At 36.0% G+C, this 23,545-nt stretch overlaps 1 protein-coding gene across 2 annotated transcripts; it reads left to right on the forward strand.

Annotated features, from left to right (window-relative positions):
* The first annotated feature begins 644 nt into the window (after positions 1-644).
* LOC123710095 (sorting nexin-14-like) lies at positions 645-14,811 on the forward strand. 2 transcript variants are annotated; one of them, XM_045661794.1, is made up of 17 exons: positions 645-752; positions 823-973; positions 1,225-1,335; positions 1,470-1,601; positions 1,793-1,983; positions 2,130-2,283; positions 2,527-2,701; positions 3,210-3,393; positions 4,085-4,178; positions 4,969-5,030; positions 6,691-6,904; positions 7,107-7,291; positions 8,305-8,586; positions 11,358-11,557; positions 12,505-12,669; positions 13,530-13,708; positions 14,596-14,811. In XM_045661794.1, the coding sequence occupies exons 1-17, from the start codon at positions 646-648 to the stop codon at positions 14,662-14,664; spliced, it is 2,655 nt and encodes an 884-aa protein (XP_045517750.1). In that variant the 5' UTR covers position 645; the 3' UTR covers positions 14,665-14,811. The 2 variants fall into 2 exon arrangements, with proteins under 2 accessions (XP_045517750.1, XP_045517751.1); XM_045661795.1 differs by lacking the exons at positions 645-752; positions 823-973; positions 1,225-1,335; positions 1,470-1,601 and having other exon boundaries at positions 1,835-1,983; positions 2,189-2,283.
* The last annotated feature ends 8,734 nt before the right edge of the window (positions 14,812-23,545 follow it).

The raw sequence follows: 23,545 nt of genomic DNA on the forward strand, positions 1-23,545 counted from the left end.
ACTTGATAATATACCCGAAAAAGATGTTGATGAGCAGCGACTGAGGTTGGAGGAAGACAAGCTTATTGTACTTGTTTTTTATTCCAAGTGTTTTTAACAAAAAATGCGTATCAATACTTATCTAAGCAGGTAGTTTTTATAGGAGCTCCGTAAATACGAAGAAGAAAGCAAATTCCGTTGGTAATAACTTCTTGTGGCGTTGAATTACTTTTTGTTGAAAACTTCAGCACATTGAACTAAATCTTGCTTTTCAAACATTTTAAAGACTGTTGTTTTACTTAAAATTTTAGTTATTTTACAATTAAACTTGGTGTTTTGAAGAAAATCGCGAAAAACCCATAAAAAAATTCCATTGAAAATTTTGTAAAGTTGTTTTGAATTGTGATTTGATCAAGTTTACTCAGTTTCAGCTTGATGGTAATTCTAGTAGCTTCGCTCATGTTTTTTTACTTAATTGGCCCGGGCTAATTTCCAAGAATTTGATGCAACTTTCGCTTCGTTTCGCTCACTTCGTAGACCATCCATACCGACAGAGTACCGTATACATATATATTCTGTGTTCAATGAGATTAAAGCGTCATGTCTCTTGGTTTAACGTCATTCTTTTATTAATATGTCAAAAAATACGTCATTGTTCGTCTAGCCATGACTGAAAGATGTCAAAAAGAGTTTTTAAGGAAAATTCGTAATCAAAATTTTATTATTTACGCAGGAATTCTTGTGGGTTTATTGGCTGTTTTATATTATTACAGGTATTTCGACACATAATACGTATTTAAGTATAGTGTAACGTGTAGCAATCATTTATAATGAATTTTTCAGATTACACTTAATCACAATATTAGTGAGCTATGGACTGGGATGTTTGGCTTGTTATTATTGCTTAACGACAAATGTTTTACGAAACTGTGCGGAACAAATTACGTGCCATTTTATTAAAAAATCTCCAAAGAATCAGGAAGCTTTAAAGCAGGTAATAAGTTTTATAAAAATGACCTTATATTTTGCTTATTATGGAAACCTCGATATGCAATGATTGTGACTAATTAACAGTGATAAATATATTCGGTATTTAATAAATCATTAATTGTTTTTATTAACAATTTGAAAAGGTGTTATGTAAAGTACTCATTGTTTTAATTATGTCAATATACCTATTATTAATTCAAGATAATAAACAGTTTACAGTTTAAATATCATTTGACATCATATTTTTTTTTATAGAGCTGTATTACATGTGGGTCTCGGGATTGCAATCGTCATGATCCTCAGATATCTGCCGAGCCATGGAGAGGGTTACAAATACATAAACAATTGGATCAAGCCATTGAAGATGTAAGTTATATTTTATTAGAAGAAGTTTTTAATTTTAATTTTCATTTAAAATGAAAATTCTTCTAATAAAATATTTAATAACTAAGGTATATAAAATAATTAATCCAATAATCAAATAATTGGTATATTTACAGTTTTACAATACAATTTTAGAACAATTCATTAATTCCTGGTATACTAAGATAACTTTACAACCATTCTTTGTGGATGAGTTAAGGTATCAGCTCAGATATGCTTCCGCCTCACTACTAAGGAGAGCTTTGAAAGTAAGTTTAAAATTAATTTATAATATCATATTAAGTACTAAAGAAGTACAATCAAAGCAGAATGATTTGATTATATTTACAAATTAAAGACATATTGATTATCATCTAATTTGGTTTTTCTTAATTACTTATAAATGGAAACACCATAGCGTACTTACTTAAGCCACAACATTTAAGTGTTTATTTTTCAGATAAATTATGCCAAATTAATATCTGAACGTCTTGTGCCATGTGCTTTGAGGCACTACAGTGTAGTTACATCAGGTGTGAGGCCTTGTCTACATGTTGCGGCCAGTAATAGAAATGCAGAGTTAAGATACTTGCGTTGTATGACTGAGGCCTTGTTGCCGTATTTGGCGAGAAATAATGAAATACAGAATTCGTAAGTTGCATTGTAATTATGTAATAATATTTCTGAACTTTTAATTTCATTTATGTCCAATTTACATTTTCTAATAGATAAAGCTATTAATTATAATAAAAATGAAATTATTCATTTAAAACAAAGAAAACTTTTCTCGCTTACAGAGTATTTAAAGTATTAATTCGCGAAATTTTTGCTGGGTGGGTCCTTTTATCACTCACAGATGTTCTGGCGGACCCATATATACTCAACACATTGATAATTTTAGCGACTGGCAATGAAACTATGGCGCCGTTGCCAGCTACACCTAATTATAAAGTGAGTAATACATTGTAATTAGTTAAAAATTAATTATACAATTATATTACATGCGACAGTTATATTATCATTTTATAGCTTTAATAGAAGTAGGCATTTAATAGCCAAATTAAGTTGTATTATTTATGACCGCTCACTTTTCTACTTCAGTTATCAGTCGACACTTTTACCCCTTTTTTGATGTTGGGATATAATAATGTATAACAAATGCTTTGATTTTAAATATAAATTTTGTAATTTTAGGTAGATTTTTTAGAAACATTCGTACGCCAGACGGAGTCCGTGTACGCTCAGCGTCCGCGTTTGTTGCGTATAGAGTTGGAATTACTGGTTCAAGAACCTGAACACTTTTACGCCTTCATGCAACATTTGAAGACGAGTGGTACTATACATGTGCTGCACTTCTATAAAGATATCAGTAAGGCCTATTTGATAGCTAATCCGATGTTTTGCTAGTAATTTTTATATATATTTTAGAAAAGATATCTTGTAACATATAATGTTGATATAGCATTATGTTACGGTGAACTTAAATAAATCTTTATTATTTGTATTACAAAATGCTAAAAATAACATTCATAATTCACTTAAATCATGTAAAAATTATGATACACATATTAACGTCAATATTTATAAAAAAATTTAATGTCTTAATTGATATTTGCTATCAAGAGCTTGAATAGAAATGAAAAAATCTCTGTGACACTGTTTTTATGGTCCAGTTTCGAATCACAATGATATCAAGCAATTGCAACAATAATTCTTCTATAAAACATTAATTCCCATAAAAATTGTAAGATAAATAAACTATGAAATTTTTTACTTAAAAAAAAAACTGTACGATTGTTGTCGCCCATATGTTTTACATACCAATGATAATCTAAACCAAAAATTCATGAATAATACAATATTAATTAATTTTTCAGAATCATTTCAAACAAGAATCCTAAATCCGGATTTATCCGCCAAAGAGCAAGCGCAACTCCATCTTGAGGCGAAAGAGCTATATCTCCGGTATATTGGCGTCTCGCTTCCGTGCGTGTCTCTCCCCGATGCGTTAGAGAGAGAGCTAAGAGATTTGCTGGACACGGGCGTCGATTGCATCAAACGGTACGTTATGGAATGTTTAAATGTGTAATAATTATCCCTGAGGTCGTAGGTTCGATCCCCGGCTGCACCAATGTACTTTATTTCAATGTTAGCATTTAATATTCACTTGCCTTAAACTCAAAAAGTCGACAGTGTGTGTCAGGCACAAGAGGATGATCACATGATGATTGAAACTGATACAGAAATCTGAGGCCCAGACCTAAAAAGGTTGTAGCCACTGATTTATTTATTTTTAATTTTTAGAAGTGTGGAAATTATTTTGGGCTTGAATTTTTGACATAGATTAACGTTTTTGATCGATCAAAATTGTAACATGGGTCAGAATTTTTGGATTTTTATTGAGATAGGCGTACAATCGTACGTACAATCGTATCGTGCATCGTACGTACATCGTACGTACAAACGACAGCCATTTTAATGGCTTCCACAGCATGAAACCCAGGCTCTCTGCATTTAACTATATCTATACATAACTAGGTCAAGTTTATTTATTTTGTGTTTATTAATAATTTTCTTTAATTCAACAATTAAAATCCCATTGTTATCGTTATCTAAATAATATACGATTTTTTATTCTAATTAATAATTATTTGTTGAGTTATCTGTTCTGTGTGTGCGTTTTTTAAAAGTCTCCTCGACGTGTTTATTTCGTATTCATAATATTCTTTATGTGTATTTGTTGGTGTTTCAGTTTACAAACGAGTCGAGCGTTGTACCAGGCGGCTCATCAGTCTCACGCGATGCTGGAGAAAGTTCTCATGCCCAAGTTTTTGCACAGTGAAGAGGTATTATATACTTTATAATTCAGCTTCGCCGTGATGGTTGCGAAACTTCCACGGTCCACTTCACAAGATACTTTCCTTTGCGGACTAGCGAACTGTGGAATCGACTGCCAGTGGCGGATCTTCAATTGTTTTAAGAAAGAGTACACTCCTCTTTTAAAGGCTGGCAACACTGGGTGTGTTCGATACCCTCGAACGCCTATTTGACTGCCCTTTTTGGGTGTCCCGGAAGCTAGTTTGTAGCCCCCTAGCCAATAAAAAAAACACACTTTGACACTATTTGTTAATATTGTTGTTGAAAAATTGGTATATTGTGCTGTGGTATATTTTTTAACTGACTACAAAAAGGAGGTTGTCAGTTTGAGCTCTATACTGTGTAGTATGTGATTATTTAAAATTGGAATAATATTTGACGTTTTTTACTCTGAAAGTGAGACATTAAATTTAGCGACTCACCAAATTTCATCAAATTTCACTTTAGTAGTTTTTTAAGTCTCCATGCATTGCTGGTGGGACTTATAAGTATTTTATTAAAAAAAACCGGTGGATCTACAGGCCCCGTAATCGGCCTTTTGTGCCTGACACACGCCGTCGACTTTTTGGTCTTGACGAGCCGGAGTTCGAACCCTCAAGCCACTTGACCAAGTCTGCTCTTATATATTATAGATATATATTAAATTAAGACGGTTATATTATTATATATTTTATGAGATTCTCGACTTGTCTACTCTGATGTACGAATTTCTTTTAACTGTTCATTATTTAAGGTTTAAAAATGTCAAAATTGTTTCAGTTCTACAGATTATTAATTGGACCGAGGATTCCCACGGGATATCACAAACAATTGACGAAAAGGTATACACATGTTTTATATCTTGATGTTTTAGTACGACCAAAAAAGGGCATATTTCGCAAGGAATGAGGAATCAAAAGCCGGCAACGTACTCGCTAAAAATGGGTTGCGATTTTTGGGCGTCCTCGGCTCGTTCCGTTGCCCACCTATTGTATAAGATCATATTTAAGAACCCTTCATTACGTCAAGTTGGGTTTTTGTTAGTCGCAACCCTACTTCTACTAATTGTATGTTAAACTCAAACTCAAAATATCTTTATTCGTGTAGGAAAACAAATACACTTATGAACGTCATAAAAGAAATTAAATTAATTGTAAATTTACATTTACTACCAGTTCGCAAGTCAAGGGCGTAGAGCGGGTAAGAAGAACTGGCAGGAAACTTTCTGCCACTCTTTTTATCGCCAAGTATTGAGACATTCAAATTGTTTGAACTGGAGCAAAGCAATACCAAGGATTAGGATAATTTGAATATTCGTTAAATTTATAAAAAGCTTTATTGATTAATTTACGTTTAACTAGGGCTTTTAAATTATTTAGTTATAATTATCGAATTTCGCCTGGCAGTTTGTAAAAATGACCCACTCATTAAGAAACGATTTGAGTTTACTCATTAAGAAACGATTTGAGTTTACTCCTTAAGAAACGATTTGAGTTTACTCATTAAGAAACGATTTGAGTTTACTCATTAAGAAACGATTTGAGTTTACTCATTAAGAAACGATTTGAGTTTACTCCTTAAGAAACGATTTGAGTTTACTCATTAAGAAACGATTTGAGTTTACTCCTTAAGAAACGATTTGAGTTTACTCCTTAAGAAACGATTTGAGTTTACTCCTTAAGAAACGATTTGAGTTTACTCCTTAAGAAACGATTTGAGTTTACTCCTTAAGAAACGATTTGAGTTTACTCCTTAAGAAACGATTTGAGTTTACTCATTAAGAAACGATTTGAGTTTACTCCTTAAGAAACGATTTGAGTTTACTCCTTAAGAAACGATTTGAGTTTACTCCTTAAGAAACGATTTGAGTTTACTCATTAAGAAACGATTTGAGTTTACTCATTAAGAAACGATTTGAGTTTACTCCTTAAGAAACGATTTGAGTTTACTCCTTAAGAAACGATTTGAGTTTACTCATTAAGAAACGATTTGAGTTTACTCCTTAAGAAACGATTTGAGTTTACTCCTTAAGAAACTATTTGAGTTTACTCCTTAAGAAACTATTTGAGTTATAAGGCCCGGTACGGAAATTTTATGAGGAGTAAAATCAAGTGTAACACGAAAAGAGACAAACATATATATCTGTAGGATTGAACTCATTCTCTCTCTAAAATTGGATTTGTATAAATTGAACACAATTATTATTATTATTATTATTTATATGGTTTTGTAACATACTTTATGTAATACGCTTTATTGAAGTGATATAAATAATCCGAATAATTACAGATATATGTTTGTTTCTCTTATCATTTTAGCAGATGCGTTGATTTACCCTTTTTTATATTCGATATATATCATAATTACAGTTCGTAAGGAGTAAACTCCAATCGTGCGTCGTAGCTGACACACACGCACACACACACATTTTTTATTTTAGTATTTTACAGCAATAAAGCCTTTTATTATTATTATTATTAAATTTAATGTGTAATATTTCAGGTCTCAAGAAAAATCTGTGAAACTCGACACCAAAATCCGCAACGTACTTCGCTCGCAGAATGATGGGCAGGTTCTGGAGTCGAGCTTACCCGATGAGGCACTGGAGAATGTCGATATTTTGAAGTATTTTGACTCTCTGGCTACGGAAGACAGGCTCGGAGACCAGGACCTTAGCACCTATAAGGTGGTGCTAACTAATGTTGAGACTAGACTGGTAAGTTTTTGAAATTTTTAACCTTTTTAGTCCCAGTCCGGGACTGGGCCTCAGATTTATGAATCTGTTTTATTATATTTTGTCCATCTAATAGGCAAGTAGGCAAACAGCCTTCTGTGCCTGACACATGTCGTCGCCTTTTGGGTCTAAGGCAGACCGGTTTCCTCACAATAGTATCCTTCACCTTTCACTAAAATTACAGCAAGCCCCGCCCCGTCGCGGCCCAGTAAGAGTGTTCAGAGTCGCAGTACATCAGATGAGACCGGGAGAAACTGCTAATTTCTTCACTGTGGACAGAACTGAACACGACTTCCACTTATTGAGGAGTAAACTGCAGGAGTTTCATGGAGACAGACTGCTGGCGCATCTGCCTTTGCCTTCTAGAAGGTACTTACTAAACCAAAAATAACTTTTTTTTTATAAATCGGAGCAAACCGGCAGCAGGCTCACCTGATGTTTAGTGATAGCGCCGCCCATGGACACTCAATGCCAGAGGGTTCGCGAGTGCGTTGCCGACCTTATAAATTGTAAATAACTAAAAACAATTATACCAAAAATAACCAAAGATGGAATACATAAGATATACCAAGAAGTAACTTTAGTAAGTAAGTTTAACTAAGTTATACTTAATTCAGCTGTGTTGTTGATGGTGTGAAGGTGAGGGTGTGAGTCGGGGTGAGGTCATGATGCAGGTGATTTAGCTATGGATATTCTCAATACTTAGCATATTCCGCGATAGCTTCAACGAGTCAAGGCTTTAATAGTCGTAAGTCCGGTCTGCGAGATACAAAGCTGACATTTATGGTTAGGTTAGGGCAGGTCCTGATGTTACGGCCCGTGGAACACGTAAAGAGAATGCGGAGAGGGTTCGGAAGTGTAACCTAGACGCCGACCCTCGACGCAAGGAGTACACGTGGAGTACTCCACTGTGACCTTCGCACCGAATTGGGCAACTCAGAAGTTGATCTCGAACAGCAGACTGTTACCGCGCCTTCCGTCCGTAGCTGACAGATGGGGCTGTTGGGTTTTATTGGATAGTTCCATTGCATCATACGGATCGAACCCCACACTCCAAGCGTCACTCTTAAATCGTCAGTAAATTGACTCAATTACAAAAAAAGGCTCTCCTGATGCTAAGTGATACCGCCGCCCATGGACACTCAATGCCAGAGGGCTCGTGCGTTGCCTTTTAAGAATTGGTACGCTCTTAAAGGAACCTAAGTCAGGTTCGGAAATGCTTCACCTGGTTCCACATAGCTGCCTTAGAAAACGCTCAGTTGTGGAACGGCGAACATCGTGGTGATACGGATGGTATATCGTATTCTGCCTCGACGTCCGACGATGAAACTAAGTAACGTATCTAAGAACGTTAAGGAATCTTGAAATTTTTTCAATTTTAGAGACAACAGCCCGCTGGAAACACTAAGGTACAAATATGAAGATTTCCTTCAGCGAATTCTCCAAATAACACTTCTGCAAACAAGTGAATTGTTGTACCTGTTCCTGACTGTGGACACGGATTTCTCGCTCGTGGTCCAGGCTTCGACTCTCAACGTGGGCACCGATCTGGGAAACATTTATCAGTCGGTCGCGCATCGGTTGAGAAAGGAAAAGGGGCAGCATTTAGAGAGTTTTTTGAGGAATTTTCTCATTTCGTCTGATAAGGAGCGTTATCAGGCGCTGTAAGTATTCTTTTAGTTATTGTATTTATACCGTCCGTTGCGTTTAATTTATTATTTTGTAACCAAAATATTGATCGATATGTAGGTCGTTATTATCGGGTTTAGTGGGCGTCATGAAAAGAATAATTATCGTACAATATGTAATTCAGATTGATAACCTGAGCATTGCCTGACTTTAGTTCTTTAATAGTTTAAAAAAAATCCAAAAATCATATTTTATAATACCTTTTAAAAACATTAACCTAAGTTAGAAATTATATTGTTACGAGCTAGGGGATCGGATAGAAAATGCTGTAGATTTCTTCAAAGGTTTATTTCTTGGTAAATCAATGAGGAATTTATGGGCACAAATTAATTGCAGAGATGCACTTATAACACACAAAAACACAGTCACTAATTACTTCACTTAAGCACACTTCACACAGTACTTATCACTTATATTCACTTTATTCGCACTTTATCGCTTCGGTGTTTCGCTCTTGTTGTCGCATTCAAAACTAAATGACTAGTCGCGTTTCGGCTCGCTTATATATCCCTGGGAATAATTCTAAACAATATTCGAGAATTCTCTAGGCGGGCTTGCTACTGAGTAGCGATTGCACAATTCTAGAACGTCCGCACTCTTTCGCACGCTCCGTCCTTGTCGGACGGCGTTCTAGAGTGCTCGTCTAGTTTCGAGAAAGTTCTGATCTTCTCTCTTTCTCTCTCGTATCATTTCGTCCTTGTCTCACACTTAGAAAGTTTGGTCTAGAATATTCCTTCATCAAAGGGGTATACCTAGGCCTGAAAACGCCTGAAAGCGGGTCTCCTGAAAACTGCACCACTCTACTACACATGTTCTGAAACCGACTGAAAAAAGGTTTCAGCTTCCTGAAAACTGGGGTAACATTATGGAAATTACAATTTTCTAATATGTGATTGACCCTCTCCTGAAACGGTCAGAAATCATATTACAGCCTGCTGAAAAGTTCTCTAACTAGTGGAAAAATCTAGAAACATTGAAGTCGACCCGTCTTCGTAACAATATGATCTTTCGATTTACTTATTATTCATTGGTTTTTATCGAGGTTACGACGCCCAGGTTCGGTTCCGAGCAATACAATTTTATCCCTCAAAGTTAACAATGGTAAATTGTTGCTAGACAGGTCAAGAGCTACGATATTTTAGTTTTGTTAGTCACTTATTTGTATAGTCTATGGTAAATTACATTATCTACGGTTGCCCATATAATAGATTTGACGTAACTCAAAGACTCCCGAAGAGATCGTGTTTATAGCTAGAAAGATTATTTTTAATACATTTTTCATCTACATATTCTTATATATTTATATAGATAATTCTAATGTTAAAACATCTTAAAATAAGAGTATAAACTCGTTCTAAACCGCTGGACCGATTTGAATGAATTTTTGGGTGGCACCCTGAATGGTGTAGATTCACAAATCAGCCGGCAGATGGCGCTGCAGTCGGTAACTAGGTTATTTATCTACACAGCATGGTATATATATATATAAATATTATGTGCATGTGTTCGTAATTAAACTCCTAAACGGCTGGACAGATTTTGATGAAATTGTTAGTGTTCAAGTGGAGACGAGAATGATTTACATTATTAGTATTGTATATTTTTTCTATATACATATTTTCTAGAAAATTCTCCGACTATATTGACGTCGAAGGTATTAAGTACCATATGTATATGTAAATAACATCGGCAACTAGGATGATTCAGCACTTATTTCATTTAACAACTTTTTTGTATAAGTTTAACAGAAAATCCTAGAAATATGTGTCGAACAAAGCCTTTGTTCAACAGTTTCTTGAGTATGTGTGTGTTACGTTCACATGTTATTAATAAATTCTTCGTTTCATACTGCCATCTCCTTCAGAGGGTTGGCCAACGTGCGTCTGCGCTCAGGTGTTTTCTACATGCCACTTTGCCTTGTATGATTATATTGTTACGAAGACGGGTCGACTGCAATGTTTCTAGATTTTTCCACTACTTAGAGAACTTTTCAGCAGGCTGTAATATGATTTCTGACCGTTTCAGGAGAGGGTCAATCACATATTAGAAAATTGTAATTTCCATAATGAAACATTTTTTCAGTCAGTTTCAGAACATGTGTAGTAGAGTGGTGCAGTTTTCAGGAGACCCGTTTTCAGGCGTTTTCAGGCCTAGGTATACCCCTTTGATGAAGGAATATTCTAGACCGAACTTACTAGGTGTGAGACAAGGACGAAATGATACGTGAGAGAGAGAGAGAGAGAGAGAGAAGATCAGAACTTTCTCGAAACTAGACTGAGCACTCTAGAACGCCGTCCGACAAGGACGGAGCGTGCGAAAGAGACAAAGAGTGCGGACGTTCTAGAATTATGCAATCGCTACTCAGTAGCAAGCCCACCTAGAAAGTTCTCAAATATTGTTTAGAATTATTCCCAGGGATCTATAAGCGAGCCGAAACGCGACTAAGTGGCCTTTAGTTTGGAATGCGATAACAAGAGCGGAACACCGAAGCGATAAAGTGCGAATAAAGTGATAAAGTGTGCATAAGTGAAGTAATTAGTGATTGTTTTGTGTGTGTAATTAGTGAATCTCTGCGATTAATTTGTGTTTATAAATTCCTCGTTGATTACCAAGAAATAAACCTTTGAAGAAATCCACGGCATTTTCTATCCGATCCCCTAGCTCGTATCGTATTTTTTGGTGTAAAGTAAGATGTGTCCGGTACAATATAATTAGTAAATTATAATGATATAACATTCCTTTTCAGAAAACAAGGTACCCGTGACGTAGAAGAGGCGCTGGAAGTGAATGAAAATGTGACGGAAGTGGTGGTTCGAAAACGTAACGGCCGTAATATTAAAAACCGGACTTTTGGGAATAACTTCGATATTCGGCCTCAGCTCTCGGATCGAGACATGGTGTATCAGCAAAACGTTGTTGGGTTCACGCAATGTCTAATGTATATATGTGAGTATAAATTTATCTACTATTATAAAACATGGATTAAACGTGCCAGGTTTGTTACCATGGTAACGACGCTTGTTTTTGTAACAGCAACCAACTATCTATAGTCTACCTTTTTTTACTAAAACATCGGATCGGTTTCGTGTTGGAGGAGTATTCTCGCATAACGCGCTTGTTGGATATCATATAACGCGTTATGTACAAACGTTTCACCTTTGACATTTCTCGTCAAAGGGGATTTATAATATTAAGAAAACTGTAATATGATCGAAATATGTATCATTATAAATGCCACAGTATTTATTTATTCATTTGGGAAACAAACAGATACATCTCTAAAAGTAGAAGTTAGAAAAGAGATATAAACATAAGAATTAAAGCATTGGATATATCCACAAAAAGTTTTACTGATAAAAAAACACATATATAACGTGTAAAATCCCCGTGTTTTATGAGGAACTGAAATCGCTTAATATAAAAATACTTTTGTATTTTATAATTGTAATAAAAATATATTAATTATAACAATTTTATTTAAAAAAATGTGTGGGTTTACTACACACGTATGTGAAACTTATTTTTCGAAAAATGATCTGCTTAATGCAACTTTACAGAAATTGGTTAAATAAAGTTAAATTAGATTTAACAAAAGGCTTTTATTATCAATTATTTCATTTTACCTTATCACTACTAAGATTATTACAGAATTTCATTAATTGTAATAGAATTACTATCATTGTTATAGTTATTATATATTTTTGTTATTAATGGCTTCGAATGTCTTCGAATCAACCGTGGTAGGGACAAGAAAAAGATGGCGCGTAACGGAAAAATGTGACGCGTAACAGAAAAAATGTGACGGTAAATTTTTTTCCAACGCCGATAAAGAAGTTTCACTTCAATATTTTGTAATGAACAAATATAGTATAAAGGCCATTATTTAATTTCAGTGATAAAGGTAATAAAAACGCGCAGCTTCTTACTGGGCGTGGTCGGAAATATACTCTCCATATCCCGTGATCTCGTGGACAGAGCAGTTTGTTTTGCGCTGAACAGGAGCCTCTCGGACTTGCTGAGTGAGAGGAGGCTCGCTCATCTCATACGATTGGGGCACGGTGAGCTACTTCCTCTATTGTTTTTATCACAATACCTTGGGTGCTCTGCTGGGCCCAAAACGTATCCTTCAAGCCCATCTACGTTCGCTGGGGTATCTTGAGCGTATGGGCCGAGATCGGGCGGTAAAGAAAGCTCAGTTCAGCCGGTCTAGTACCGCTGGTTGGCAGAGTGGTGGAGGATCTGCTGGAGCTGTAAGACAGCAATTGGCGGGTTGTTCAGGAAAACAAACTGGGGGAGGCTAATCTGATTATAAGTGTCACCACCGATAGACGCTCTCGACGTGAGAGGGCTCGCGAGTGCGTTGTCAGCCTTTTTTATAGAACAGGGCAAATGGGCAGGAGGCTCACCTGCTGTTAAGTTATACCGCCGCCAATTGACACTCAATGCCAGAAAGCTCGCGAGCGCGTTGCCGGCCTTTCAGATATAATCTATCTATATCTATCTCTTTGGCTTAGATTTAAAAAAAAAATCTGCGGCCCAGACCTAAAAAGTTTGTAGCGCCACTTATTTGTTTTTTCATGGCCGGAACGCAACATTTTTACCACATTTTCTGACTTCAATAAAATATTTATTCAACTTCTCGTTGCTATGCTTTTAAATGTAAATAATTAATGCTAAAATAAATAAACAAAATCATAATATAATATATATAATAGTTGTTTTAATAAATTAATTGAAAATTTCATTAGCATCAGCATCGACTCCCACTGGTGTCCAATTATTCAAAGTAAAAGTATACTACTCCCTCAAAGGCAGGCAACGCACCCGCCATATAAAAATACAAAAAAAAATTGCTATAAAATTCGACTACATAAATGAAGCTTTATTATATATTTATTTCCTATATATATCTTTTCAGGTATACTTTTCAGTAAGCGCACATCACCAAGAAACGACGCAGTGAAACAACGCTTCACGGCGAGATCTCGAGTCGAGTCGGCGATCGGCGCACGCGCAACCATCGCTTTGGGACCAGGACTGCCTCGCGCTGCGCTCAACGCGTTTGACATTTTGCAGAACCCGTTGCTTAATAAACAGGTTCATTATCATTTAATCCAAATCAAATATCTCATTGGACGAGAACAGATATTTTTCTTCATGTGTTCATAAGGGCCGGCAACGCATTTTCGAGCGTTCTGGTAATGTGAGTGTCCATGTGGGTATCACTTAACGACCACTCCATAATGAATGGAAAATTTCCTCTTTAATATATATTTCAGGCTTTCATTAATTGTTATAGTACATAAGATACAGCGGCGATTTTCTAGTTCGAAATCCGACCCTGCCCTAGTCCATATTACTCAAGATTATACTTTATACTACAGATACCGGCAAACATCTTGAACAAATGTCTTTGTAGAGGCGATTTTTAGGATACCTACGTGATGACGTTTGTGTCCCGCGCTGTGTACGATGTGCAAACTTCCCCCCTTGTTTTAATGCTCAAGAAGTTTGCCGGTACTTACATTGAAAGGGCGTTAAACACACAGTATTCTTTTGTCTTGATGCAATATTGATTTAATTGCAGTAGGTACACACAAAATGACTAACCTAACATTGAACCGTAGAACGAACCCGGTGGCCACGAGCCTGTTCAGGCTTGCTTTTGACCTTTCCCAAGGGGGTGTTTAAGCCTGCTCGGGGGTTGTTTAGGTCCGTTAGGGTCGTATTTATTTATTTACAGTTCGTTACATTTATAGAAAGACAAATAACATAACACATACAAATTGTAAGGGAAGCAGCCTACGGCCTTATCGCTAACAAGCGATCTCTTCCAGGCAACCCTAAGTTAGGTGGTTAGGGAAAAAACTACAAAAATAAATGTGATTGGTAAACTTCTTCTACAGAAGTGCAGAATAAAATAAAAAAAAAACTAATATTCCCACGGACTCATGAATTGCGATGACAATATCAACTTGTTCCAGCTGGTGTACAACCTGTTGGACCTGTGCGTACTGGAGCTGTTCCCCGAACTACGGAGTGACAGCAGATGAGTGTCAAACGAATCCACCAAGACATCGTTCGGTGGATTTGTCAATGCCACGTGAACCAAACGTATTGAATTGTAAATAAATATATTTTATTATGTATTTTTTCGAATACTCCTCCGTATGAGCCAAATAAATTATTTTCATATCGAATATTGAGTTTTATTGATATTACTAAGAGACCAAGAGAACGGAGATGAGGGCGTCCTAAAGGTAAAGAGAAGATATAGCAGGAAGCGAATAGAGGAAGAGAGAAAGAAAGCCATGGTTGTTTGGAAAAGCTAAAGGAGGCCTATACCCGTGGAAGGGTTCAGATCAATGGTACTGAAGGATGTTAGGATATCGAGTAACAAGAAAAAAAAGTGCGCGTACTGTTATACGACGTCCCGGATTTAGAGTTTAAAAAAAAAAGATTTATTTTACACAAAGGATTTATTTAGAAATATAGATTTAGAAAGACAACTGCTCGGTTTGAATCGTAAAGTGGGACTGACTTTAGCTGAAAGATAATGCTCATGGCAGTTGAATAGGAGAATGCCAGCTTGCTAAAATATAAGTTGACATAGGGTGGTCTCTAAGGTTTTAAATATATAACAACCCCCTCGTTATGAGGAAACTTACGGTTTATTTGTAAGTTTCCTTAATATTTAACAAACTCGCAAGCGGGCTACTGAAGGATTACTCTGGTTTTCCAGATTATTATCTTGCTCAACCGGGATATTATTGGAAACTTGGAGTTTTCTCGAACATTTGCCTTTCTTATAAAAATATACAAAAACAAAACTAAAAACTAGGATTACAGAGAAAATACTTAAAATAGGAAAGCTAACATGATTATTAAAATTATTAGGATTCTTGATATCATTTAGATCCTTCATTGACATGTCTGAAATAGGTTTAATAGATTTTAAATTATCAAGGTTAATAATCTTGATTTTTGGAATAGAAAAGTTATTACTTAATTTGTTTACACTTTTACAACAATCATCGTCAATAATATCAAAATTCGAGGATACAGCGGGGACATATGTTTTAGGATACACTTTAGTCACCAACTTAAGGTTTTTATGAAATCTACACAATCTATTGGTAAATTTAGTACACCTGTACCGGATATAACTAACTCAGATACATTTTGATTACATTCAATAGACAATTTAGTGGACTTTGATTGTACAAATATCCATTTGTTATTATTTAGCTTATGCCAAATATCTAAATCACCAAACATGACCTTAACAGGACAATTTTCTGGAAAGGCTTTAGTAATTATTTCGATTTCACATGAAGGGTTATTAAGTACTGCGTAGACATCGGTTATTTCACAAAGGTAAGTATAGGTAAGTATGCTTTTACAATCATTTAAATCTTTGAGATAGATATAAGATAGTTTATCTGTGCTCAAGGCTAAAATTGTTCCGAAGGGAGGATCATAGCGAAAGAATTTAAAATACCCTCCGTATGTGGAATAGGCAATGGCACAGTTTTATAGATATTAAAATGTTCTAAGGTTACAAGTGGAATCTTTACAATAAACATTATTTTTTTGTTAAAATAGTAACAAGTTAAATCGGCTATATTAATTAGAATATGAATATTGCTTATGTCTATGTTTACAGGAAAGTCTCTATACTTAGGGAGTAACTTAAAATTATTTACAATTTCATTGTACATTTGGTTTGGGGTTAGAACTGAAGGATGCAAGGTGTTACTTTTAATGAGTAAAATGGAATTTAGTAAGTCTTCCACCTTAAATGATAAAGCCAGTAAATTTGATTGCAAAATATTTAAAATGTTATAAAAATTATTCCTAAAATTAACCGCATTTGTTATATTGGATACCGTAGACGCTAATTCTTTGTCGACACCATTCAATTTTGCTTGATTAAGGTTCATTTCATGTAAGGCTTGATTTATATTGGAAATGGCAGATTGGGAAGCAATTACCGTTTTCTTCAATGTTCCTGAAATCTTTTTATCATTTTCATAAAGGGTTTTAATAGCGTGTTCATAGGTCTTCGCATCATCTTCGGTCAAGGTACCGAATATGTGTTTAAATACAGTGCCTATTCCGGAAAACCATGCGGATCTTTTCGAAACGTAATTATCGGATACTAGATGTGAAACGGCATTAAAGTCACGTTGGAGATCTTTAAGGATTGCTTCTAAAGGTTGCAATAAGTTATGACATTGCGAAACACCAATTAATTCGCTTCTCTAAAAATAAGACTGAACGTTATTGAACACTTTATTTATGTTCATTATATGATTTTTTATGGGAATAATCTCTACGGGAATTACAATATGAAATTGGTCGTTTATTATCTTTAGTGTGCCAACAGGGTCGAAGAAGATCCCAGGACCTTTCACTATATTTTTGACATACTGATTTTCAGTTTCAGCTAGGGTGACATTGCAGAGAATTGCGATGACCCTGGAAAATATGTGAGCGTGTTATAATACTATTAAAGGGATTAAACTGTCGGAGTCTGTCAAAGACATTTGAGAGGTTTTTCATGTGTTTTTGGAGATCAAATGAGTAGATTACGATATCATCTAAATAGACAAAGCATTGCAGCCCTTGCAGGCCTGATAGAGCGGAATTCATCAACCTCTGAAACGTGGAAGGGGCATTTTTGAGCCCAAACGGCATCCGCGCAAATTCAAAGTGTCCTTGTGGAATGGAAAAAGCAGTTTTGGGAGCGTCAGCTTCAGACATTTTAATTTCATGAAGGCCGGAAGCTAAGTCGAGTGTACTAAAATATTTACATTTACCCAATTGATCTAAAATTTCTGAAATATTAGGAATAGGGTAAGAATCTCCAATAGTGATATCATTTAATCGGCGATAGTCGATAACAATGCGCCATTTACGCTGACCAGAAGCATCGAGCTTTTTTGGAACTATCCAGATCGGAGATGACCATGGAGAAGTTGACGGTTTGATAATTCCTTCATTAAGCATTTTATTAATCTGATTGTTTACCTCTTGTTTATGCACTTCAGGAAATCGATATGATTTTGTATTAATGGGTACAGAGGAAGAAGTTGGTATCTGGTGCTCGAGCGCATTAGTACAAGTCAGAGAATCTTCAGGGAGGTGGAATATATCCGAAAATTCAGCGCAAAGATTAAATAATGATTCTCGTTCTTCGTTATTAAGGTGAGTGACTCTTAAAAGGTCTAAAACCTGCTCAGTTCTGTTAACGGCATTGTTGGGGATTGTATGAGATATATTGAATATTTGGTGATTTTCTTTGTTTTCCAAGGGCGTAAGTTTTAATTTTAAGTTTGAGTTTAACGTAATTGGAGATTCAGAGATATTTACAACAGAAATGTTTATTCTAGAATTAGGTTTCACCTTGACAATGCAGTTAGCAATTAGAATTGAGTCGACGGGATTTTGATCTACCATCAAGCCTTCACCTATTTCTGGATTAAGTACCGAGCATTCTATGATGGTTTCAGTTCGGGGAGCAATAGTATATATTGGTTCATTAAATTTTAAAGCAAGTTCAACTTGACTAATCGTAAGCGATTAATTCTTAAAATCAATGTTTGAGTAATTGTCTGATAGGAAATCGTTTCCAATTATACCATCGTAAGGAAAATTTATGTTATCAATAATGTGAAATCGATACCTCAGAGAGTTGAATTCGATAGGTATACGTCCAAATGACCTAATTGGTTTATCTGCAGTTCCTATTCCTGAAAATGTTATAGTGTGTTCGTCTATTTCAGGCATGTTTTGAATAGATGATTTCTTTATAAGGCTAATAGATGCACCACTGTCAACAAGGAGCTTAAGTAGTTTGGTAGATACAGAGGTTTGAACTTCCACAAAGGGTAAGTATTTTTCGGATGGATTTGAAGTAACGTTATGTATTTTGTTATATATATTGTTTTTTATCTCAGGCGTGGCGTTTGGGGTATCGACCATGGATGTTGTAAGAGGAGATATGGCAGGCATGTATTTTAGAGTGCCGGATACTGTAGATGCATATGTCCTTTGTTGGGAATTTATTGCACCATTGTTAGAATTAGGGTTATGTGGTACAGAGGATTTTGAAATTGATTTATTAACGTTGCTACCACTGTGTGACTAGGGTAGTCTGTGTAGGCTGTGTGACCTTGGATTTAGAAATAGGAGCATGGTCTTCGTTTTGGGGCTGGTTACCCTGCTGTGTGACCTTGGATTTAGAAATGAGAATATGGTCTTCGTTTTGGGGCTGGTTACTCTGTTGTGTGCCCTTGGATTTAGAAATATGAATATGGTCTTTATTTTGGGGCTGGTTACCCTGTTGTGTGACCTTGGAATTGTAATAGGATATAGAATTTTCGGTGTCATTTGGATATAGCAATAGAGGACGTTGAAATTTCGGACTCGGGAGACACCGTCGGGAGTCCTTTCGACACCATAATCTTCATAAGAAGCTATTGCATGAATCAGTTGGTTCCGATTTTGAAAGGAAGTAGTAGGGTTTGTGCGGTTGTAGCTTGAAGTTTGATTGTTTCCAAATTTCCTAATATTGTGTTCTCGTTTGCGACAACCTTCAATAAGTATGCCCTGGAGCCTTGCAATATCGGCACACTATAGGATTAGAGGGCCTAAACGCGGCAGATGTTGTATTATTATTAGTGCCATGTTGTAAAGCTGATCTATTTGGTGGATATGATGAGTGAGATGGGCGGAATCGCGCCTGATTCTGAGTATTTGGAGTTTGGGCGTAATTAGTGTTTCGTCGTGTCAAAGCATTGATAATCTTTTCTTCCGAAGTAGCGAAATTAATGGCTTCGTTCAAAGACTCAGGGTTACGGCATCGAACTACAGTAGACAATCTTGGATTTAGGCCGACTACAAATGTGTGTAACGCTAAGTCTTTCATAGCTGCGACGCGGCCTGCCAGTTCGTCCTTTTTCTTAGTAGGGATAGTTATATTAATTTCGGATAATAATTTTGATAAGCAAGACTCTATTCGTAATGCAAACTGGTTGACCGTTTCGTTGCCTAATTGACGATATTCTTGTAAATCAGAAAGCAGCGCAGCATAGTACTTTTTATCACCAAATTGAGATTTTAAGAACTCTTCAAGCTGGTGCCAATTCTCAAATTCTTTTACACAACAAGCCGTTTCTGCGCGTCCTTCTAATTGACTTACAATATATTTTAGTAAAATGTCCTGTTGGTTTTGAGTAGCAAGTTCTACCGCATTTCTACTATTATTTAAAAATGCACTTAATTTTTCGCGGTTACCATAGAATTTATTTATGAATTTAATTAGTATATTTAAATCAACGTCTAATATATATAATAATAACATCTTCCTTAGGCCTTGTCACGTAGGATATGGCTTAGACAAAACAATACTGATAACGACGCGACGACGGCTAGCGTTACTGAGAACTGATTAGAGGATGCACTGATTTCTAATTGGTATTGTAACCAATTATGAGATTGTAATTTTATAAAACAACCTTTTATTTTTAGCACTTTAAACTTCACTAATTGTTTTCACACAACACACTGAAATACGAATATATAGGATTTTTGAAGACTTACAGGGATGCTGCAGTTTTACCGATGAACATGTTTGATGTATAGGGCGGAGACGGCGGATGTTTCTTTACAAAACAATTTCAGAATTCACAGCGAATAGGAAAATCTAGTTATTCACAGAAATATTCACTTTTGTAATCACTCGTTAGTCGCGACTGCCAAACTGAGGCTTACCGAGGATTTTTTTAAAAATCCCTTGAGTTGCACCAATGTTATACGACGTCCCTTATTTAGAGTTTAAAAAAAAGGATTTATTTTACACAAAGGATTTATTTAGAAATATAGATTTAGAAAGACAACTGCTCGGTTTGAATCGTAAAGTGGGACTGACTTTAGCTGAAAGATAATGCTCATGGCAGTTGAATAGGAGAATGCCAGCTTGCTAAAATAGAAGTTGACATAGGGTGGTCTCTAAGGTTTTAAATATATAACAGTACGCACTTTTCTTCTTTTCTCACTTTCACTCTTTTTTCAGAAGTGAAACTTCATTGGCAAAAGAATTTTTAAGTCTTGTTCATATTTATAGGAATCTAAAACTATAGATTTCCGAGACTCAGAGTGAAAAATGTAGATATGTTAGGAATTTAATTGTCATTTATATATTAAGTGTCGAAAATTAATACAAATTATACATTTTTTAAATTTATTTCTACGATATACATTATTCGACGCGATTTCTATTGGTATTGTGACAGCAATATGGTAAGTAAAATATGTAATATAAGTTTGTGTTTCAACATTATCTAAATATCTTGTAAAAATAGCATCTATTGTCGTTCTACTCTTGCTTCATGGCTATTTGCTTCAAGCTGTGTTCGCCCTTTCTCCCTCCCTCTCAATCGCTCTCTCCCTTTTCTTCGACAAAAACGCCTGCACATCTTCTTGCTAATATTATTAAAATTGCGTTTAATCCGTAAAAAATTACCCTCATGCGCCTAAAGAAGATTCACTTCAAAAGTGCGTGCGTACAAAGTACACATGTCAGAAGTGAAACTTCTTTGTAAATTAATTATTACTAAGGTAAAAGCCCCAATAGATATTGATATATCAATATCTATTATATACTGATGTATATAATCACTCCATCTATTTGTATATCTATATTCACACAGTTTTCACACTAATTACGAGGGCCACCGCCGAACGTTTAAAAAAAACCAAATGTTTTAAACTAATTTATTTAAAAATTAAAATTACGGCCACCACCAAAAACAACCATTGCTGGAGGCTCTACTAAGCAACAACTGCTGCCACCACGCCACGTTAGAGACGTGTATATAAATTTGCGAAATGCAGTTTCCTTCTCTCGTGTCATCCAGAGGACACCGAAGCTTTAACACCATAACACTTTATTCTTGGTCCAGCAAGAGGGCCACAACTCGGAAGCTTTGCAAACGCTTACTTGGATCACGACAAAGGTGACGGCGTACACAACGGCTGGCAGATATGTTTTGGTCACGATGGACTAAAGAATATTTGTTTAACGTCTTGCAGTCTCGTCGGAATCCTACAGGTTGAGGGAAGATGCCTGAGCATCTGGTGCTCGTGGTGGACGGAAACCCTGCCCGGAAATTCGTGGCCTAGGGTGGCCTGTAGGATGGGTCGTGGCGACTTTTTCGGGCAAAGATAGCGTCACCCGTGTGGTCGAGGTGCAGACTAAGGTTGGAATTTTAAAAAGACCAACCAAGATTATCATCGTGCTGCTGACGGAGAGTGCGCAGGACGCACAGGGTGGAGAATGTGCACGATGAAATTGTTATTTGATTCGTTTGCTAATAAACAGTGTGATGCAACTGCGGGAGTGCGCGCGGAGGATTTGTGTGCGCGGAGGATCCTGATACCGCTTAAAGGTCCGGTTTCGACCCGAGTACATCTTAAAACAAATGGGCTGGGAACCTCCTGCCGGCAAATCGGCGCGCTCAATGGATTTCGTCCGCAGGTCCCTCGCCGGGCTTCCCTCGGGTTTACCGGGGGTCTCACCCGGTCAAACAGCGAGTGCTCTCGAGGACGCTCCGCAGCACCTACGAGACTTAGGGCCGCTCCAGGCCCAACACAAAGACCGCCCCGTCGATGAGCGGGGCGCGAACAGATACCCCCCGCAAGCTCTTAGGCGTAACGGGGCTCCCGGCTCCACCCGCGGGTGCAAGCGCGGAAGAAAGCAACTTGAACTGCGGGAGGCGGGGGACAGGCGAGCGAGTCATGTGCTAACGTCTCGTTCATTCGCCTGAGGTCACCGACCACACTATACGTCACTGCTTCCGTAGCTGCACACTTTTACGAAAATATTCTTTTATTCCTTTGTTTCGTCAGCAACAGTTGTGATTTGCAAGTCGATTGAACGAAAAGCGTCAGTAAAAAGAGACGGACACAAGATTTAACATGGCAGAAAATTCGATAGGAAGCATTATACTGTGTATAAACTTTAAATAAGTGTGTATTTGATCATTTTCTAAATGAAATAATAACATAGATGTGCAAAAAATGAAATAAGAGATTAATTCAATTATAAAATTTATCAAAATATTTAATTATAAAAAAATTTGAAGCGAAAATTTCTTACTACTCTTATTTAAAGTACACTGTGTAATGCTCCATATATTTTTTTCTATTAGCAGTTAATAAGCCCTTTTGCAAAAGAAAATGTACACCTAAGGAATTTACATTATTAAAGTTGTATAATTGATAAAAATGTATATACAATATTGGTCTTACGCACGTTTTTAATAACTTTGCAATGGCTACGTTGATTTTTGATGCAAATCATTTTAACATCTACAGCTCGTATTCTATCTTCCATATTTTATAAATAAAAATAAAACACAAAAATTGACGAATATAACTTTATTAGTGCACAGTAAAAAATTATATCAACATAAAACTACATCACAAAATGACAAAACCTGCTCCGTTGCAAATAAGCGTTAACAATTAATTTTACATATAAAAATATAAAATTGAATTAGAAAATTTTAGACTAAAATATGTATAAAAATTGAATATAACTAATATTTCAAATATGAACAAAAATTGAGTAGTTTTTAATGGTAGAACTTTTATATACCTTTAATTTTATATAAATAAGTCGATTTAAGAGCCTGTGGTATTTTTTTGACAAATGTCATTTGTCAATTCTCAGTTTGGCGGTCTTGAGTGGTGTTCAGTGTTAAGTTCAAATTCGTGTTTTTAGTTTTATTTAATGAAATGTATTTATTTTGACACGGGAGACACAGTTCGCGCTAATTCTCGTTTCTGAACATATAGAGGTGGCGCTGACGCTATATAATCGGTATTTAAAATTTACATAAATACCTAAACAACCCCTTCCCAAAG

The sequence above is a fragment of the Pieris brassicae genome, chromosome 5 (genome assembly GCF_905147105.1).
Source record: "Pieris brassicae chromosome 5, ilPieBrab1.1, whole genome shotgun sequence".
NCBI classification, from domain to species: domain Eukaryota; kingdom Metazoa; phylum Arthropoda; class Insecta; order Lepidoptera; family Pieridae; genus Pieris; species Pieris brassicae.